This window comes from Lithobates pipiens, unplaced genomic scaffold, assembly GCF_037356315.1.
Source record: "Lithobates pipiens isolate NorthernLeopardFrog02 unplaced genomic scaffold, aLitPip1_a1.2 Scaffold_8, whole genome shotgun sequence".
Classification (NCBI taxonomy): domain Eukaryota; kingdom Metazoa; phylum Chordata; class Amphibia; order Anura; family Ranidae; genus Lithobates; species Lithobates pipiens.
The window spans coordinates 690,354,584-690,376,968 of record NW_027507903.1 but is presented as its reverse complement, the minus strand read 5'-3'; the positions used below and the strand labels follow the sequence as shown (position 1 = coordinate 690,376,968).

Sequence of the window (22,385 nt, the reverse complement as noted above, 5' to 3'; positions counted from 1 at the left end):
AATAAATGTATCATTAATTAATATCTTCATATCCAACGTATATGCCCCCACAGTGCCCTATATACGTCCGGTGCACATGGCCCCCCTCTGACAAGTATTGTTTTTTTTATCTCTATATACATTTGTGCTTTATATACATTTCTGAGCAATATGCATGCAGTAACATATATGTTTTATTTAAAACTCTGTAATTTATCTGTAAGATGTATTTATGTATTCTGTCTCTTTTTTTGAACTTTGAAGTGTTTTTTTACTCACGCCCCAGAAGAAGCGTTTTCTCCAACAACGCGAAACATGTCGGGCAAGTTCTGTGGATTCTACATCAGCTCTTCACCATAGCACCCATATACATCAATCTATATGCTCCACTGTTGGGTGACCAGTTCTCCTGTATAGATTTTGAACTTTTGTATTTTCTGGATTGCGATGTGTATCTGATGTAGATCTTCATATGTGTGGACATATTCTTTGTGTCAAAAAATCTTTTTAATGTTTCCTATCATGTATGTCTTTCTATTCTTGAATACATTTATATATAAAGAATACTAACTTATTACTTTTCTAATTTTTTGAACCTATACTGGTGCCTTTAAAATCCCAAAGTCCCTACTCATTTTTCTTCTGTAATTTTACAACCATATAATTGCTAGCATCAAGGAAGGCATGCACCTCATGAGAGACTGGCATATCATTCCCACTGGCACCGCGGAAGGGGACGGGATGAAACTCCCATATCTAACAGAGGATTCAGACACTGAAACTGGCTGACAATTTGGGTCATAAGCCACTACCTTCATTAACTCTGTTGGCCCAGGGGATGGCGATGTAGATTTATCCCCTTACCTAAACCCCTAAGTTGAGTGGTTGTTTTACCGCACAGATTCTAACCAGAATCACAACCTGTTACTCTGGTGTGTTACAACCGATTAATCCACCTACGTTTTGCCTCACTTAATTTTTACTTTTTTGTTTGTTTTTTTTTCCTTTCTTTTCCTTTTCTTTCTTACTAACCATCATCTAAGAAGTAATCCAGGAGACTTCCTAGAACTACCTTCTGGACTCAGCAGTCTTCACTCACCTACCAAAACCTCGCTTTCTGGGCAACCCAGCCACACGCCTGTGACAGGTAATGTGTACTATGCTAATATAAACATAACTGCAGTAAATCAGCCCCACTAATCACCATAGGATGCCTTTCAATATCTCTTCACTCAATGTTAAAGGACTGAATAGCCCTCAAAAAAGAGATGACAGAGAGAAGCTATTAAGCTTCACAGTGATATATTTTGCATACAAGAGACCCGTTTCTGTTCTCTCAAACCCCAAGTTTTTCAGAACCGTAAATACCCACATGTTACACGGCCAACGGCCCCAAAAAAGGGGGGAGTAGTCTCAGACTAAGTCCAATTTAAAGAACTGGATGTTTATATGGATAGCTCGGGCAGATATATAATACTGGTATGTGAGACTGACAATACTGTATATACTTTGGTTAACATATATCTACCTAACACAAAGCAGTTAAAGATTTTTAATAAAATATGAAAGAAAGTATCTTCAATGAGACAAGGATCTACTATCCTATGCAGAGATTTCAATACTGTTCCCAAAAGAGAGAGATGGACATTTCTGACTGATCTAAATCCCGACATAGAAGACTTTCTTTGGACCGTTTTATCTCTTTGTCGGGTCTTTACGTTGTATGGAGATGCCAGCACCCATCAGAGAAAGACTTTTCCTTTTTTTCAAATGCTCATAATTCATATTCTCGCATAGATCTGTTCTTGGTAGACAAATTTATGTTGCAAAAAATTGACCAATCAGAAATACATTGTATTACGTGGTCTGATCATGCACCAATTTCCATTGGCGTGGGGGATCACCGAGCTGAAACCAGAGCAAACAGATGACCTAATAATATTTATTATCGCAACCTACAAATTTAGAAACTATACTCTCAGCACTTACAAAGTTTTTTGCCATCAATGCTCCCTCGGTTGGCGATCCCTTCACGCTGTGGAATGCACATAAAGGAAATATTAAAGGTTTGCTCATTCAGATGAGCACTAAATGTAAAAAAAACAGCAATCACAAAAACTGGATGAGCTACTGACTAAGATAAAACACTTAGAAACTATTAATAAGCAAAACCCCTCCCTAAAACTTAGAGATACACTATTCATCACTAGGCAAGAGTTGAGAACACACCTGATAGCCCAACATACCACCAGCTTCGCTCTTTAAAAGCTCGTACTTACAGATGTGGCAATAAAGCTGGGAAAACATTAGCAAACCAACTAAAGGAAAAAATACCCACACAGAAAATATCTTATATTTGAAACCCTAAAACTAAAAGAATAGAAAAGTCACAAACCCTAAAGAAATTTTGGATGCCTTTAGTGATTATTATGAAGCATTGTATAATCTTAAAAATGACCAAGACACTCCCTGACCCAATGACGATATAATTGCGGACTTCCCGACATCAGTGAATCTACCTACTGTATCCCAAGCAGACTTAGACAAATTGAACCAACCAATAACGACCCAAGAAATAGAACAAATGATAAAGACCCTTCCACATAATAAGTCACCAGGCCCAGACGGTTACTCAGAATATTATCAGTTATTTAGTAACATCTTATCACCATACCTACAAATGGTATTTGACACTGCCACGGCTGTAGCTGGTTTTCCCTCAGAAATGCTCACGGCCACAATTATTACACTGTCCAAACCAGGTAAGGAACCTAACATCTCGCAAAACTTCAGGCCCATCTCATTGTTAAATGCAGATGTGAAGTTGTACGCCAAGCTATTAGCACACAGATTGACAAATATACTGCCCCAATTAATAAACTATGATCGGTTGGGTTTTGTGTCGGACTGACAAACGACAGACACTACTAGGAGAATGCTTAATCTTCTACATATAGCAGAAAAAGAAAGAAGGCCTTCTCTGCTTCTCACGTTGGATGCAGAGAAGGCCTTCGATAGAGTACACTGGGGGTACCTTAGAGGGGTATTGGGTAAGTTTGGCTTCTCCGGCCTGATACGAGATGCTATACTGGCTCTATATTCCTCCCCGTCAGCATATGTGTATACGGAAGGAATGTTCTCCAAATAATTTCAAATCACGAACGGAAAGAGGCAGGGTTGCCCCATGTCCCCATTAATTTTTGCACTAATAAGGGAACCCTTTGCAGAGAAAATCAGATCTGACCACTCCATACAAGGCATAGCATCACAATCGTACCAGCATAAAATGACATTATTTGCAGACGATGTAATATTATCAATATAAAGTGGAAAGTGCTAATGCGCTTCACCTCACTCAAATAAAAAGGTGTATAAAAATCAAAAAAATGTAATATTATCACTCTCTAACCCAATCAAATCTCTACCTGCAGCCCACAGTATTCTCCAACAATTTGGCAGAATATCCTATTACAAAGTAAACGCAATAAGATCAAACATAGTAGGCATAAGAATAAACAAAAGAGTACAAAATCATTTACAAGAGATTCTCCCATATCCATGGACCACACCGTCCATTACCTATTTGGGTATCAAACTCACATGTCCACTCTCTAAATTATACCAAGAAAACTATGTACCACTCATTAAAAAATGCCAGAAAGAACTCTCAAGAATTCAAAAGTTTTACCTATCCTGGTCCGGACGGTTAGCAGCATATAAAATGCTAAAACTGCCAAAAATACTTTATGTCTTTAGAGCACTGCCAATTCAAATACCCGCTAATTTCTTTACAACAATACAAAAACAACTGTTGGGTTTTGTGGGGGGGAAGCAGGGCGAGGTGCTCTCCTTTCATACAAAATACACATAAAAATGCAGGGGGTATGGGCCTGCCAATACTGAAGGATTATTGCACAGCACTTGTTATTGGCCAAATTAAAAATTGGTTTGTGAAACCAGTCGTCAAACCATGGTGCCAACTAAAACTTACTAGATTTCAATCACTTTCACCACTTTCATTTCTCATGGCCTCCGTCATACCTACAGCTAACCAAACCACAGACCACCCCACAATTCAAGCAGCGTGTAGGGCATGGTCTGAGATCAGCTTAGAAGGTTCAGCACATTACCCAATAGTCAAAGTCCCCATTCCTCTGGAATCCATCAAATGGTTAATCCCTAACATAGCATTGAATAAATGGCTTGAGAACAAAATAAGTAATATAGCAGATCTCACCACAGGGGATAAAATAAGGCCTTTCACATACATTCAGCAAAAATTCCGAATCCCAAACACAGAAATCTTTACCTACACACAGATCGCTTCTTTGGTTCAAAGTATAAAAGTGACACATATCCCCATCATAGAAAAATATGGAAATTCCTTCAGTCCTGCAACACCAAAGCTAAAGGTATAACATTAATATATAATTCTCTTCATTCTAAAGATGTCTTTCAGTAATATAATCCAATAATAAAGTGGGAAACAGAGTTGGGAAAGGCTTTCTCGGAAGCTCAATGGGAAAAAGCCATTAAATGCAACTATAAGTACTCTAGATGCTCAAACTATGAAGAATTAAATCAGAAACTTATGCTGAGATGGTACTTTACTCCATACGTTGTAGCCAAATTCTCAAGGGACAATTCCAATCTGTGCTGGAGGGGGGGGGGGGGGCAGGTAGGTGCTCTTTTGCATGTTGCCTGGGCCTGCCCTCTGCTCCGTAAATTTTGGTCAGATGTATTTAACCTGATTTCAAAAGTGACAAAAGTAAGTGTAAACCTAATGTGGAACAAGCCATTCTGAGTTTAAACACAGCGGATCATCCCTGCTCCATTAGATCCATATTTACACATATCCTATTATCCTATTATCCTATCCTAAGCAAATGGAAGTCCAGCGAAATTCCTAAACTGATTGAGGTTTCAATTAAAGTGAAGATGATTGCTGAATATGAAAATATAATAGCTTGCAGAGAGGGGACATACCAAGCATATCAGTCCAATTGGTCTTCTTGGAAGAATTTCTCCAAAGCCCAGGGGAGACCTGTTCAGAAATAGTCTTCACTGAGCGGACGCTACTTTTCATCTTCATTTTTATTTTTTGTTGTTATCTTGTCTATTCTTTTCCTTATTCATACTTCACCTTGTTGTGTCGGTACTTTCAAGATCCAGTGATCCTGGCTCCATTTTCAGTACGTACTTAGTAGATGAGACTATATAAGTAAAATAGAGGGAGGAGTGTGCCCCCTGAAGACACAGTTTGCCCCCAAAAGGGGTATCTGGGGGGTGCCCTTATCCCTGTGACCATGGGATAGATCCTGGTAATTCCTAAAGCAGCAGAATATATGTTGGAGCAAAAAAATCATGAAAGTAGATTACCCGCGACAATTAAGACCACCTCATACTGTTCATTGTTATAATTGTTGTACTATTTATTCTGTTAAGATTGTAAATGGAATTCTTCTGTAATCAGTAATTCTTCAATAAAAACCATGGAAATAAAATAGGGGATAGATTTATGACATTTTTATTATTATTTTATTAGTAATGGCAGCGATCGGCAAATTTTTATCATGACTGTAACATTATGGCGCACACATCGGACACTTTTGACACTATTTTGGCACCATTGTCATTTATACAACAATCAGTGCTATAAAAATGCACTGATTACTGTATAAATGACACTGGCAGTGAAGAGGTTAAACACTAGGGGGCAATCAAGGGGTTAAGTGTGTCCTAGGGAGTGATTCTATCTATGGGGGGATGAGCTATCTATGACAAGACTGCGATCACTGCTCCCAATGACAGGGGGCAGTAGATCTCTGTCATGTCACTAGGCAAAATGGGGAAATGCCTTGTTTACATAGGCATCTCCCAGTTCTTCTGGTCCATGACACAATCACTGGACACCATCGAACATCGAGTCCAGGGGTCCCACGGGCACAGAGCACATGGCACCCACAATGCCGCATCTTAAAGGGGACATACCTATATGCCCACTCGTACAGCCATGCTATTGTGCCAACGTATATCGTCGCGCACTGGTCGGCAATCGGTTAAAATCACTACTCCTGAAAAAATGGCCATTTTAAAAATGTTTTTGCATTGATACATGTCCCCTGGGGCAGGATCTGGGTCTCCAAACACTTTTTATGGCAATAACTTACATATAAGCCTTTAAAATTAACAGTTTTTATTTTTCACATTCATGTCCCAATGGTGTTTGCATGTTCACACAAAGTTTTTGTGTGTTCGCAAGTTCTGGTGAGAACCGAACTGGGGGGTGTTCGGCTCATCCCTAGTCAAGGGTACTAAAATCTGCTGTTTCCACCTGAATTCTGGGCTGGCCAATGAATGGGGGAGGTACGGGTGCTGCAGAAGTGATGGGCTGCTAATCAGGATTAGCAAACACATCAGGAAGAGCACTTTGGGCTCTACGGGCCTTTCTTTGAATTCTTGGTGGCTGTGGGGCACTTCTTGTGCTAGCCACCGCACCAGTCAGGTATACCTGACCTTAGCAGGGACTAGTGATGGACGAACTTCCGACGGGACGTTTCGCGAACGCGGACCGCGAACGTGGCCGATAGTTTGCGAAACAGAAAGTTTGCGGCGGGCCCCATTGACTTCAATGGGAGGCGAACTTCGCAAACCTATAGGTCAAATTTGCAGCCACAAAATAATTATTAGCTGGGCAAACATAGTCCCACCACATGGCCAATGACATAACACATGTATGAGGTGAATTTGGGATCGATAACTACAAGCATTCTTTTTTTATATGGGAAATTGTTCTGACAATTCAGGACTGTGGAGCGCATGAAGGCAATGGAGGAGACGGAAGGTCAGGGACCAGGGTAGGCAAAGAAGAGGGTGCAGGAGATGATCACCAGCAGCGTGACATACAGCAATGACACCTGCACTGTGATAGAGTCATCTGACAGCAGCACCATGATAGAGAGCACTGACATCAGCAGAGTGACATACAGCAATGACACCTGCACCGTGATAGAATCATCTGACAGCAGCACCGTGATAGAGAGCACTGACATCAGCACCGTGATATACAGCACTGACAGCAGCACCGTGATATACAGCACTGACAGCAGCACCGTGATATACAGCACTGACAGCAGCAGCGTGACATTAAGCACTCACACCAGCACCGTGATATACAGCACTGACAGCAGCACCGTGATAGAGAGCACTGACATCAGAAGCGTGACAATAAGCACTGACATCAGCACCGTGATATACAGCACTGACAGCAGCACCGTGATAGAGAGCACTGACATCAGAAGCGTGACATTAAGCACTGACATCAGCACCGTGATATACAGCACTGACAGCAGCACCGTGATAGAGAGCACTGACATCGGAAGCGTGACATTAAGCACTGACATCAGCACCGTGATATACAGCACTGACAGCAGCACCGTGATAGAGAGCACTGACATCAGAAGCGTGACATTAAGCACTGACATCAGCACCGTGATATACAGCACTGACAGCAGCACCGTGATAGAGAGCACTGACATCAGAAGCGTGACATTAAGCACTGACATCAACACCATCATATACAGCACTGACAGCAGCACCGTGATAGAGAGCACTGACATCAGAAGCGTGACATTAAGCACTGACATCAGCACCATGATATACAGCACTGACAGCAGCAGCGTGACATTAAGCACTCACACCAGCACCGTGATATACAGCACTGACAGCAGCACCATAAGCAGCCCCAGGAGGAAGTCAGCACAGCACAGGGATGGTGTGATCCCCTCATAATAAGCAGGCCCAGGAGTAAATCAGCACAGGACAGGGATGGTGTGATCCCCTCATAATAAGAACCCCCAGGAGAAAGTCAGCACAGCACAGGGATGGTGTGATCCCCTCATAATAAGCAGGCCCAGGAGTAAGTCAGCACAGGACAGGGATGGTGTGATCCCCTCATAATAAGCAGGCCCAGGAGTAAATCAGCACAGGACAGGGATGGTGTGATCCCCTCATAATAAGAACCCTGCAGGAGGAAGTCAGCACAGCACGATCCCCCCTGCTGCGCTGAACGTCCTTTCGGACAGGACACTGGATGAGGGGCAAGCCAACAGTTCGATTGCAAATTGGGTAAGCTCTGGCCAGAGGTCAAGCCTGCCCACCCAGTAGTCCAGGGGTTCATCACTCCTCAGAGCGTCCACATCGGCTGTTAACCCGATGTAGTCGGACACCTGACGGTCTAGGCGTTCCCTGATGCTGGATCCGGATGACACCTGTCGATGGGTCAGCTGAAAGAATGACCTCATATCCGAAGTCACCAACACATCTTCAAACCGGCCTCTTCTTGCAGGCGCTGTTGGATTGGTACCCACAACTCCTTCTCTGGGAGTGGGAGTTGCTCCTCTGCCAGCGCTCGCAAAAGCAGAATGCAGCATTTCTCAAAGCAAGACCTGGAAGTGCTGCATTCTGACAGCCCTCTGTGACGGCGGTAACATTTCCGCCATTTTGTGTTTGTACCAGGGGTCTAAGTACGTTGCCACCCAGTACTGGTCCTTGACCCTTATGCTTTTTATACGGGGGTCCCTATTAAAACACTAGAGCATGAAGGCCCCCATTTGCACTAAAGTGGAAGCGGTGTGGTGGCCTGGCTCCTGCTCATCATCCAGGATAATGTTGTCCTCTTCATTCTCCTCTCCCCATCCACGCACAACAGAGATCCCAGAAAGGTTTAAAGCATGCTCTTCTTGCTCCTCCTCATCCGCCCCAGCACCATCCTCCTCTGACTCCTCATCAGACTCCTGTTGTTGACTTGTCTCAGATAGGGTAGCCCCCCTGGGAATTCATCCAGCATTGCGACTTCCTCATCTTCCCGCTCCTGCTCCTCCACAGCTTGATCAATGACACGACGCAATGCATGCTCCATAAAGAAGGCATAAGGTACCATGTCACTGATGGCCGCCATGGCTGCGACTGACCAGTTTGGTGATCTCCTCAAATGGCCGCAGAAGTCTGCATGCGTCGCGCATGAGCAGCCACTGGCGTGGTGAAAAAAACCCCAGCTCCCCAGAACCGTTTCTTTCGCAGAGTTCATACAAGTAGACGATAACTGCACGTTTCTGCTGGAGCAGCCTATCAAGCATATAGAAGGTTGAGTTCCATCGCGTCGGGCAATCGCAAATAAGACGTCTGACCGGCAGATTGTGTCGCCGCTGAATGTCAGCAAGGCGAGCCATGGCCGTGTAAGATCGTCTGAAATGGGCCGAGATTTTCCTTGCCTGCCGCAAGATGTCCTGGACCCCAGGGTATTTGACAAGGAATCGCTGCACGACCAAGTTTAAGACGTGTGCCATGCATGGCACATGCGTGATTTTGCCCTGTTTCAATGCGCTAAGCAGATTGGCACCGTTGTCACACACCACTTTACCAACTGTCAAATTGAGCGGTGTTAGCCACTGATCTGAACGCAAAGCTGAAAGGAGTGCCGGGCCAGTGTGGCTCTTGGCTTCCAGGCACAACAGATGCAGCACGGCATGGCAACGTCTCACCTGGCATGTGGAATAGGTTCTGGGGAGCTTGGGCGGTGCAGCGGAAGAGACGCTAGCAGCGGAAAAGGAGGAGTCAGCTGAGGAGGAGAGGGATGAGGATGGAGTAGGAGGAGGAGGAGAAGAAGAGTCAGGCCCGCATGCAATCTGTGGCGGTAAAACCAAATCTACGCGGGTGCCACGGGTTACATGCTTGACGGCCGTCAGAAGGTTCACCCAGTGGGCAGTAAAAGTGATATACCTTCCCTGCCGTGTTTGCTAGACCACGTGTCTGTGGTCAGATGTATCTTGGCACCGACACTGTGTGCCAGAGATACATTCACTTGCCGCTGAACATGGCCATATAGCTCTGGGATGCCCTTCTCTGAGAAATACTTCCTTCCTGGGACCTTCCATTGTGAAGTTCCAATGGCCACAAATTTGCGAAAGGCCTCCGAGTCCACCAGTTTATATGGCAGTAGTTGGCGGGCTATGAGTTCTGACAAGCCAGCCGTCAATCGTTGGGCAAGAGGGTTATCCGGCGTCATCATTTTTTTACGCTCGAACATTAGGCCCACGGAAGCCTGCCTTTTTGCAGAAAAATGTGAGCTTGGCGTGATGGAAGGTGGAGTGGAGGACAATTGTGAGGAGAGAGGAGAAGGAGAAGTAGAAGACGAGGCTGGACGGTGAGAGCCTGGAGTGTGGCTTTGTGTGTTACGTTGCTCCCACTCGGCTCGGTGATGGCTGCCCATGTGCCTTCTTAAGGCGGTCGTCCCTAGGTGAGTGTTGGGCTTACCGCGACTAATGCGTTGACTGCAAAGATTGCAGATGGCAACGCTATTGTCAGCAGCGGACACGTTAAAAAAAGCCCACACTGCGGAGCCATGTGCCGGTGTCCTGGGAGCGCCAGATGTGACCGTACATGGTCGATGACTCGCTCCTGATACATTTGCAGTCTGCTTTGTCCCTCCTGTGCAATGTAAGTTAGTCCTGCTTCTCCTCCCTATCTGCTGGTCCATATCTCCCTCTGAACTCCCCTCCTCTTCCTCTCTTGTGGGCACCCACGTGACATTACTAGACACGTCATCATCAACGTCACCTTCCCCACCACTATAAGTAGAGATCTCGGAGTAGGCAGCAACACCGGGGACCAACCTCCTCCTTGGGCTGATCTGGGTACTGTCGTCAGACTGCTGAGTAGCGGTTGTTGCTACCTCCTCTTCCTGATCCAATACCAAGAGTGGCTGAGCATCAGCAATGTCCTCTTGATATGGATCGGAAAATAATTCCTGTGACTCAAGCGGAAGGTATGTGGTGGTGGTGGTGGTGTTGTTGGTGGTAGTGTCTTTGGGGGTGCACATAGCAGAGAGTGAAGAAGAGGGTGCAGATCGAGAGGATGAGGAGGGTGCAGAAGAGTAAGGCTGAGTGAGCCACTCAACCAAGTCTGGTGCGTCCTTTAAAGTAATTGATTGCACCTTCTGCAATTTCCCACTTTGGCTCAAGGCTGTTGCTCCTGCCCTACCCCTACCACCCCTGCGGAAGGGCCTGCCTCTTCCTCTGCCTGTCATTTTTTAAATGACTCTGTGACAAAACTCTTAGTCCCTATACCGATGAAGGACTGCTGCAGTATAGGGCAGTGGTCAGCAGTGGTGCACCTCAACCCTATCTATTGTGGACCGATACCGGTCCTTACAGAACAGCAGACTGTGCCTCACTCAACCCTATGTACTGTAGCACCCTTCACCAAGTTACCAGTTCTTATAAGGACCTTTGTGGACCAAGTAGGTTGTGTGTGACTGATTAGCAGACTGTACGTCAGTCCCTATACCAATGAAGGACTGCTGCAGTATAAGGCAGCGGTCAGCAGTGGTGCACCTCAACCCTATCTATTGTGGACCGATACCAGTCCTTACAGAATGGCAGACTGTACCTCACTCAACCCTATGTACTGTAGCACCCTAGACAGACCAAGTTACCAGTCCTGATAAAGAGCTTTGTGGAACAAGTGAGTTGTGAATGATTAGCAGACTGCAGCAGAAGGGCAGCAGTCAAGTATAATATGCTTTCTATATTTGGAAGAAAGAATATTATACGTGTACAAGCCTATTACCATACCACTGATACCAGTCCTGAAAAGAACCTTTGTGGAACTAATAGTAACAGCAACTGTTTAAACTGACCCTCACTGCCTGACACACTGCTTCCTTACTGTCCCTATACAAACTGGCAAAACAGAGGAGACTGGAACAATTACTGGTCACTCGAATAGCACTTTTGTGGACCTGATAGTAAAAGCTAATGATGATGATGATGATGATGATGATTAATCTGGCTGTCCCTAAAATAGCAGCAGACACAGCGCTCTGTCCCTTTCTCTAAACTGACAAAAGACACTCAGGCTGCTGCAACAATCAGTAGCACAGCAAACCTATATACACCTAACACCTATGCCAGTCCTGAAAAGAACTTTTGTGTACCAAATAGCTAGTGGTTTATCTGTCCCTGCTCCAAACAGCAACCTTTCCCTATAGTGACAGAAGAAAGAATGTAAAATGGCCGCCGGATCGGGTGTATTTATAAGTTAGGGGGAATGTCCAAGTGTCCATGTGCTGTCAGGCCGCGTACACACGGGCGGACTGTTCGCCCAACTTAGTTCGTCAAACAATCCGACAAACAGTCTGCTCAAAATTTGCATGAACGGACTTGACCACACACGATGAACGAACAGTCCGCTGAAAACGAGCGTGATGACGTGTACAGCACGTACGACGGGACTAGAAAAACGACGTCCTATACACTGCAATGCAACCTTCGGGCGTGTAAACCCTTTCTGAGTATGCGCGATACTTAGTCCGTCCAACTTGCCTACACACGAGCGGACTGTCCGCTGAAACCAAGTTTGGACGGACAAAACCAAGTTTCAGCGGACTGTCTTACGGAAATTCCGAAAATCTTTGTTCGTCAGACTGTCCGCTGAAGCCCACACACGAGCGGACTGTCCGCTGAAACACTGTTCAGCGGACTAAGTTGGGCGAACAGTCCGCCCGTGTGTACGCGGCCTCATGTCTCAAATGGCTGTCCTGTACCCTATGATGGATGTGTCATCAGGTCAAAGTTCCTTTACACAGTAAAAACACGGAAGTCTGCCGGGCGAACGGCGCCAATAGTCCGCCGAACTGGCGGACCGCGAACAGCCGAAATTCGCCGTGAAACGACCGCCGGGCGAACTGTTCGGCCATCACTAGCAGGGACCAGTACCCTGTCATCAGAGCTATCTGTCAGGGTGATCTCTACCAGTTTGTATACTGAGCCTGAATCTGACAGTGTGGTCTCTTCAATGCTGGACATTTATAGGTACAGCTAGTGTGACTCACAGGTAAAAGAGCACCTGGTTGTCAGTGACTGCTTCAATCGCTACAAAAAATGAACTGTTAGTGCTAGCAGGGATCGGGCGTGACTCTGCTAATGCTGCAGTTTTGTGTGCTGTGTTTTGTAAGTGACAGTGATCTATTGATACTTCACTTGGGTGGACTGGGCGGAGCGGCTAAATGCAGGTGCTGGCAGGTATCTGGGCTGATTCTAATAACGTCACATTTTTGGGAATGCTATACTATTGGGAACGCTAATATAGATCTGATCAGATCAAAGATATTGATCCGTTCAAATACTATACTAGTAATGGAGCTATATAGTGTGAGTGTGTGTTCGTGTACCTGGCACTAATCTGATGATGTCTGGGATTGACGCTGACCCTAACTGACACTAAAACTGATGTCACCCGACAAGAGATCTGTACACTATACTAGTGACACTGTGACAGGGAGTGAAAGGGTTAACTCGGGGGAGGTGATCAGAGGGTTAAACCTTTATTAGGGGGTTAATGGGGAGTACCCTAAACCTACCTGGGCCTACCACTAACTGCCCTAGCACTGATTAGGGACACCAATACAGTGACTAGTGAAAAATCTGAAAAATGCACTTGGTGACACAGTGACAGGGAGTGAAAGGGTTAACGGGGGGGGTGATCAAGGGGTTAAATGTGTACCTACATGTCCTGGCGTCAGTGTAGTGTTGGTGTACTCACAGTAGATGTCTTCTCCTCACTTGCTGGAAACTAAAAGGGCTCCACGAGGGGAGATGACATCACTTCCTCTGCCTGTGTTTACATTACACATGTAGAGGACAGTCTGCCATTCACCAGAACCGATCAGCAGGTCCAGCCCAGAAATCATTGACCTGGGCCTATAGACTGATCGGTTCTGAAATCAATCCAATCGTTGTGGGGACGGTGGAGGGGGCGCGCACCCCCCATACCCACACACGTGACCGACATACGATGATGGTGATTCACACAGGAGAGCCAACCTGCCGCAGTACAACTGTGGTGGCTGGTCAGGAACCGGTTAATGCATTTCCCCCAATACTTACCTGAGCCTGATCTCCATCCAGCAATGTACACAAGAGCAGAGGATCTCTTGGCTCTCTCCCTTCTCATTGGCTCAGACACAGCAGGGGGAGCCATTGGCAGAGGAGGACTTGAGGCTTTTTATGGCAGACAAGGACTCATAAAGGGGATGGGAGTTGGGGATGTTCATCATTTCTTCTAGTGATGGGGGAGGGGTAACTTTCCAGGATTTATAACTCCTATCCTGCAGAAGGGAGACAATGACAGATGATATTTCTGGAGTATGAGTTGTATTGGTTATGGGACGGCCTTTTGTACAGAAGTGAGAACTGTCTGAGGTCTTTGTCTTCAGAGGAATGAATTGTGTTTTCTGTCTTTATTATGGTCAGGACAAAACATTCCATTCATAGATTTGTAAATATGAAATATTGGATATAAATAATTAGCATTTTCATTTTCAGCCAGCAGGTGGAGCTGAAATCTCTTTTCCACATGTTTACCTGCCTGTCCTTTCAGGATCACTGTACAATCCATGTTATTTACAGATCTCAGTAGCTCAAGCTGTAATTTCCCTTCATAACTGAATGACTCGGGGGAGGGGAGGGGGAGCAGATTGCTGAGACCCACCGGAGGGGCCTCACTGGACATTTGTGAAAATTGAGGATGAATTGATCCGTGGTGTCTGTAGCTACAGAGGTCAGTGAGGTCTCGGTCACACGTGTGTCAGTGCCATGTGATTATGTGACATTTATTCATCATTTCTAATGCCTGATAACCACCTTCCATGCCTGCCATGAATATTACAACGGCGGCACACAGTGCTGGTCACACAGGAGCGGTAGCGTTGTGTCGTGTTATAAATGAAGCCGCATGTCGCTGTCATGAGACATCCACGCTTGTCAGTCGCCTCCATTCATTTCATGGTGATGTCCAATAATCGCTGGGCATTGGAGGACAGACAGCGGAGGCTCCGGTATCCCAGAATGCACTGGGAAATAATAGAGAAGTAGGACAGAGCAGCTCCGGTTACTTCTGGTTGTACAGAACAGCCGTGTGGTAACTCCAATAGCTTCTGTGTGCCGGCAAAATCACCAACCAGCCGGCAATACTGACAGTGCCAGGCAGGAAATGTGTCACTGCACAGCCAAAAACCTCTTCCAATTATATATACTAATCAGCTGAACACAGAAGGATTCATCCACAAAATCCAACACCAAATACATAGAAAGACAACTGTGCAGCACAACAAGTGAGACTCCCTAAACCTAAAAATAGGATTTGTATTTCAAATGTTTAAACAATCCACACGTGTTTCAGCACAATTATACAGGAATATTACAATGTTAGAAAAAACAATATAAGTAATATATCGTCAAAGTGCTCAATATTGCAGCATGATGAGTGAGACCACACAAACTTTAGCATACTATGTACATCAAAAAACCTACTTTGTGGTCGGCCACTTATGATTGGTGATGTGCAGTGACACCTCCCTTACAGGATAGATATAAAGATAGCTGTGCAGCACTAGAAGGGAGACTCCATAAACCTAAAAGTGTTAATATTTACATATTTTGAACAAACACAAATATACATGATGAAGCCCCGCCTAGGGCGTAACGTGTAAGGTGGAGACGTCATCACGCCTGTCAGATACACTAGGAGAGCTGCTGCTATACTGTTATGAAGGAGAGGAGGGTCGCCGGGCGCTCTGTGCATTCTTACATGGATATATTGTGATTCTATGTGAGGATATATTACATGTTATTATTAATAAACTATTAATGACCCGAGTATCCCAGCTATTGTGACACATACAAATAAAACAGATGTGGTAACAAGTCACCAAGCGAGTATTATCCTCAGACCGGGAAATCTGTCCTCCAGGGGGCAGGAGAGCGATAGTGAGTATGATGACATAGCGGCTGGTTTTCATTCTATAGAATTATTGTAATATATCCGAAATCCACATATCAGAGGAGATCATTTCCTCTACATCACTTCCCCTGTAGGCTCCTCCCACTAGAAGAACAACCCCTCCCCCGGACATTTCTCCAGCATTCTTATAGTGTTTTCAGAGCTTGATAAACACAATGAAGACACATGATAAATGTCATAGAAGTGTTACTGAGCATTGCTTCCTTCTACATAATCATCAGACGTGTGAGCGAGTCCTAAGGGGGTCTATTCCATCCTATTTCCTGCTTGTTAGGAATATGGAGGGTCATTCCATATGTACAGAGCCTGGTCACTGTTCTACTATAAGGGGAACCCCAAATCCCATGGATGAGATTACAAAGAGAAAGATTCCCTCAGAGAGAGGAGAAGACATGAGAAGAGGACAGGTGATGGAAGATTCTACATGGGTGAGGATGGAGGACACCCAGAGATAGAAGGAGACACTGAGAGACGGGAACAATCACAAGACGTCACATTTCCCCATCACGGCACATCACACATTTCTCTTACCATAATAACTGAATTTTACTCTCCGGGTTCATCAGAAAGGAAAGAGAATCCGACATCCATTCATATCCTGAAGAGAAGGAATCTTCTTCTTCTGCTTTGTCCTCTCCCGGACAATCTTTACTGGAAATATTACACCACCAAAATCTAAAATCCAATAATGAGATAATAATTATCACCAAGAAAGTATGACCTCTGACCCCAAGAATAACAATGTAACCCCAACATTTCCCTTCCACATGGCTGCCTTCCCTCCGGCTCTACAGCCTCATACTGGACCTGATGAGGACTTCTCATTGGTGGCTATGAGTCGTCTTTGAAGTCACACTCCAGACAAAACTTAAAGGAGGCCCCTGATATGTATACGGGGTCTCCGGCCTTCCTACACAGGGGTCTCCATTCAGCTTCTGGGAAATCCTGGAACACCACTTTGGTTCCAGATATAAAATGCAGTCCAGACATTCCCATCTCCGCCCACTTCTGCAGACAATTAGCCCCTCCAATGTTGGGATGATGATGTCACACCCCTGACATTATTTCCCTCCCCCACATCTCTGAACACAAAGCTTTCCCTCCAAATGTTCTGTGTGATAAATGGTATAATTGGGGGCAGGGAAAGGGTTAATGTGATGTAAATGATGTGATTGTTCCCAGAAGTTGTGTAGAAGGTGATATGTGGGAACCACCATTTAGCTCTGGTTCACACAGCACAACATGAAAGTCGCAGCCACTTCCAGCTTGACTTTGCTCTACAACTTCCCGGCGACCAGGTGCGACTTCAAAGTGACTTTACTGAGAAGCATTCCTATGTGACTTTGATGATCCGTGTTTATAGCGTGTTTTATCACATGACAAAACATGTGTCTGATAACCGTGATTGGGGCGTCATTAACAATCAGGCTGCATTTACATCTGCATGATTCTGAATGCACATCAACCGCCAGAAATTGTGTGCTTTGCTGCACGTTTCAGAAATGTGCTGCGACCGTGCGTCACGCTTGTACTGCAAAGATGGCAAGGCGAGCGTGATGCATGTTTCCAAAACGTGTGGCAAAGCATGCGTTTTCCTGCAGGTTGCCGGGCATTCAGAAACATTCAGACACCAACGAATGGCATCGCAAGTGCAGCGTGTGTTGTCACACATTTTCAAAATGCACAGCAAAGCATGCGTTTTCTTACGGGTTGGCGTGCGTTCAGAAACATGAAGATGCAGATGAATGGTAACACAAGTGTGATGTGCATTGCCACACAAAATACGCAGAAAAGCATGCGTTTTCTTGCGGGTTGCCGTCAGTTGTAAATACGTTTCCATTCATTCACATCTGTACATTTCCAACTGCACAGCAATCTGTAAGAAAATCCATGCTTTGCTGTGCGTTTCATAAATGTGCGACAATGTGTGTCACACTTGTGTTATTATTCATTTGCTTCTGCACATTTTTGAATGCATGGCAGACCACAAGAATACATGCGCTTTGCTGTATGTTTAAAAAACGCACAGCAAGGAGCATTGCTTTTGCATTACCATTCATTTACATCTGCGCATGTGTGGCGTGCGTTGCTGTGCATTTTTCAGACATATGAAAAAGCGCACATTTCCTGTGTGTGTCGCCTCGTATTCGGACGCAGATATGAATGCCAGCTGATTGTTAATGACACCCCAATCACAGTTATCAGACGCATGTTTTGCTGCCAAGATGCATGACGCTCCATGACTGAGAAGATTCTTGAGCTACTTTGGGGTGTTTGTTGCATGTCGGGCAGAACATTCCAGTGAATGGGCTCCCTATACACAATGTGTGATTACACATGAAAAATACACAAATAATGGAAGTGGGAATGTGCATTTCCGCTACGCTCAGGTGTGACTGGGATGTGATTGGAGGAAGATTTTAGGCAGCAAGGATGGCCAGGGAGGAGAGGTGGGGGGTAAAGAAGCCTCAGAAGTCGCAGCAAAGTCTTAAAGATTCAGACAAATGTGCGACTTTCTGGTGATTTTACATTGAAGTCTATGGGAGTCGTGCAGCACAAGAATCACACAAAAGTAGTGCAGGAAGTATTTTTTTTGTTGCAGTGACTCAAATCGCAGCAATTAAGACAACACCCAATAAAATCTTTGTGTTTTCACCTGACCTGCGACTTTACATGTCATCAGAATGTCGCTGGAAAATTGCTGTAGTGTGAAGCAGGGCTTAGGGCTGAGGAAAGTGTGAGTTCCCAGGACTTCTAACAAGTGTGGTAGATGGAGAACATGTCTGATAATCACCGTTATACTGTATGCAGGTTCCTGCCCATTCTCTGAATTCAGTTAGGATATCCTCACACTCACTTACCTGACCTCCTGACTCCTGTGTAGGAATGGAGATAGACGTTTCTGGCACTCTGGACCCACAGTGAGAGAATCAAAATGTAAAGTCTGAAAACTTTCTCTCTTCAAAGTCTTCAAGCAATAGATCAGCTGCTTGGAATAATTCCTGTTCATCCACAAGTGATCAGTATCTGAGCCGCACAGCTCCAAATCTGTATAACCCGACATGACTCTCCTAATGAAGTCCTCATCCTGAGTCTCATACAGACAGAAGAGGGTCTGAGTATAGAAAGTCTGATTGATGCCCTTCTTGGCCCATTTTCTCATTGCAGGTTTGGCTCGGAGTGAGATGGAGATTCCTGTGACCTCTGAGAATGTCTTCACCTGATTTTCATTTAAGAGACCAAACAGGAATTGTACAGATAATGATAAATGTGAGTGACGTGATCTGAGGTTACGGAGTGATTTCCCTTTACAGATCTCCGGGAGGAAAGTGCCTTCCATAGACCCAAACCCATCATCCATCCCATAATAGAGAGCAGCAAGGAACTCCTGTACACTCAGGTGGATGAAGCTGTAGCAGGTCTGGTGACGGACGTCCCAATGAAAGATGTTCTCATTCAGAAATACAGACTCCACCTCATCCAGAGAAAGTCCATGTCTTTCTAGATCTTTCTTCTCAAATAAGATTTGTCCCTTCAGAAGTCCCTGATTGGCCAGAGCACACAGCTTCTTCAGACAGGTTTGTTTCCGGTGTACAGACTGCTCCTTCTTGCTGTGATGGGTTAGTAAAACCTCCAGGTAGAGAAGATAAATTGAAGTCGTTGTCTTACACTGAATTACATCCAAATCTTTTCTTATTTCTTGTGTCATTACAGTGCAGACAATCCAGCATGTGATGGGGACGGCACACATGGTGTACACAACGTCATTGTCTTTTATTATACTGAGAACCTTGTCTGCATCTTCTTTATTTCCATAGAATTTATGGACATATTCCTCCCGATCCTCCCTTGTAAATCCCTGGATTTCCACATTGTGAGAATCCTTGATGAATGTGTTAAGTTTCTCCATGGCCAGTGACCTTGTGGTGATGATCAGAGAAGATTCTGGGAGAACATGTCTCCTGAGCAAGCTTTGGAGAATTATTTCTTTGTGGGTTTCCATAGAAATGTCAGGACAACCCTCAGATTTCTTCTCCAGAGTCCACCTCAGTTCATCAAACCCATCAACTATGGTGAGAAGTTTTCTCTGACTTCCAGGATCCTTCAGAATAGACACCAGGTCATCTGAACTCAGTCTGCAGGTTCTGGATAAAAGTCCCACAAGACTTATGTTTTCAGGGATGGTGTTGATTTCTCTACAGCTCAGATAAAACACAAAATCAAACTTGTCTCGGTAGAGATCCCCAGAGGCCCAGTCCAGCATGATCTTCCTGGAGGTCATTGTTTTTCCAATCCCAGCAGGTCCTTGTAACACCACAATCTTAGGGATGAACCCACATTTATCAGGGTCAAAGAGGGCCTGGATTGTGGTTGGGGGTCTTTTCTCCATGATCTGTAGATGTCTTCTGCCTGAACTCCTTATTTCTTCTTCTTTTCCCTCTTTATTCTGGGGTCCCTTTATCATCAATAAATTGGTGAATCTTTCCTGTAGATGAACAGTCTCCCCCATACGGGAATTATATTCTGGAATCCTCTGGAATTTCTCATTCTCTCTGTGTTCTTTACTGATGTCTTTATGAGAGAAAAGAGAATATTTTATTTCTCATACACACATGAAATAGTATTTATAAGACAAAGTTGGAAATATTGTATTTCAACCATAAACCCGAAGAATGGAACCCTAAAAGAAGATATCCCATGAAATACGGGAGGACTGTGGAAGCATCCAAACTATGGACACACCATCCAGACCAGAGGCATGAATAGAACCAACAGGGCTCCGGTGCAAGAAACCATGAAGGGTACCCCCTGACTGCTGGGGCCCTTTTCATCAGTCTCAGGCCCTTTCCTCTGGTCCCCTCCCTACAAGGTTGGGACTCTTCTCTCTGAAACAGGAAAGAGTTGTCACCTTATCCCTTTAAACCTGAACACATAGTGATTACACCGGTTCTGTGGCTGATTAAGGTGGTAATTAAACTCACTTGGTGCCTTACCTGCACTAAATTAGTCTCAGAACCTGTGTAATTCATATATGTTTGGGTTTAAAGAGATGAGGTGGAACCCTAAGGCAGGGGCCCTTTCTGCTTGTTCCTGTCGTGGGGCCCTTTATAAGTCATGGTTCAGAATGCTGCAGCTTATGTGACTTTCAACACAAAGCCGCATGACAAGTCAAAACCCATTCATTTCAATGGGTGCTGTCCTAATAAATGTGACTAAAGTCACAGCAACAAAGAAAAAGGGAATCCTTTTCTATGGCGTTGGTGTGATTTCAGTGGCATAGACTACAATGTCAAATCACAAAATTTCAAACAAGTCACAAGGAAATTGCAAGCAAGTTGCACAACTTTGGGATCACAGCAGTGTGAACTGAGCCCATGTTCTGCAGTGGGCCCCCTTCCTGCCATCTTGGGCCCCCTACAATGGCAGAACGCCAGGGCCTGGTCTTAAGTGCAATCTTTGTGACCTGGCAGTCCCACCACTGATCTGGACTACAATAATAACAAAATGTTCATCCAGAAGAGATTTCATATGAAAAGTGGATGTCCTACTAACCTGATAATGTTTTGCCATGTGTCGTCTTCTTCAGTTTGGCTGGAAATAAGATTAGGGAAGTGATTAGTCCTGACAAACATCTGAAATGTATAAAATAATAACTAAGAGAGTTATTAGTGTAGCAGATCCTCCCAGACACCATCATCCCACCAACCCTCTGTAGATTGGAGTCTCTCCTCCTCCAGGTGATGGGAGAGTCTTTGCCTGGTAACATCTCAGCACATTGCAGTGACATGTGACCATGGTGGGGGGCCAGAAAAGCCCCCAATTCCCTATGCAGGTATACAGGCACCAGGGCCGGTAAAAGGCAGGGGCGGAAGGGGCACGTGCCCTGGGCGGTACCATTTGCCATAGGAGGGGGGCGCAGCCTGCAGGTGAAGTTCTGCCATAGCCGCCACCCGCCAGTGTGTACAAGTCACCTATGTCAGCGCCCAGCGGCACTGTACAAATTGTGTGTGCCGAGTGCGTGCACTCCTACATCCTCCCTTCCCTCAGCTTCACTGTTTACTGTCTCCTACTGTCACTGTTTCCTCCCCCTATGGAGGAGTCTCATAGTCCCTGCCAGCGGCGTGACGTCACTCACGGCCAGAGGCGAGGTGGGAGGACTTAGAGGAGCGCAGGGAGCTGTGTCAGACTCGGCGCTGTGACCTAGAGGAGCTGGTGCCTGGCTCTAGCTGGAAGGAAGCCAAGCTAGAAGATTTGGAAACTGGATTGCAGTGTGACAGACAATGTGCTATGGTCCGGACTGAACTGTTGTAAAAGTAAGCAGAAACAGATTAATAGATGGCTGGATTGGGGGAGGGGAGGAGGCTGAGGCAAGGTTACTGACCACCACTGATGTTTAATTTCTGCTGTGACAGATGGGGAAGTGTGTGGTGTGTACAGTGTGTGCACCCTCTCCTGCATGGATTGTGGCTGGAAGAGGAGAGCTGCCTTGTAGTGGAGGTGTGCTGTGCATGCGGTGTATTGTGATGTCCAGGTTGGCATAGCTT

General features: G+C 45.2%; 1 protein-coding gene across 10 annotated transcripts in view; it reads right to left on the bottom strand.

Annotated features, from left to right (window-relative positions):
• The window catches only part of LOC143963519 (NACHT, LRR and PYD domains-containing protein 3-like), a 190,255-nt gene that overhangs the window by 46,029 nt on the left and 121,841 nt on the right, over positions 1 to 22,385 (bottom strand). For 9 of the 10 annotated variants that reach the window (XM_077473188.1, XM_077473181.1, XM_077473180.1 and 6 more), the window contains 3 exons: positions 21,394 to 21,432; positions 18,702 to 20,412; positions 16,372 to 16,515 (listed from right to left, as the gene is read on the bottom strand). In XM_077473188.1, the coding sequence (XP_077329314.1) occupies positions 16,372 to 16,515; positions 18,702 to 20,412; positions 21,394 to 21,432 (1,894 nt within the window). The remainder of the gene's footprint in view (positions 1 to 16,371; positions 16,516 to 18,701; positions 20,413 to 21,393; positions 21,433 to 22,385) is intronic. The other variant, XM_077473187.1, reaches the window with a different exon arrangement.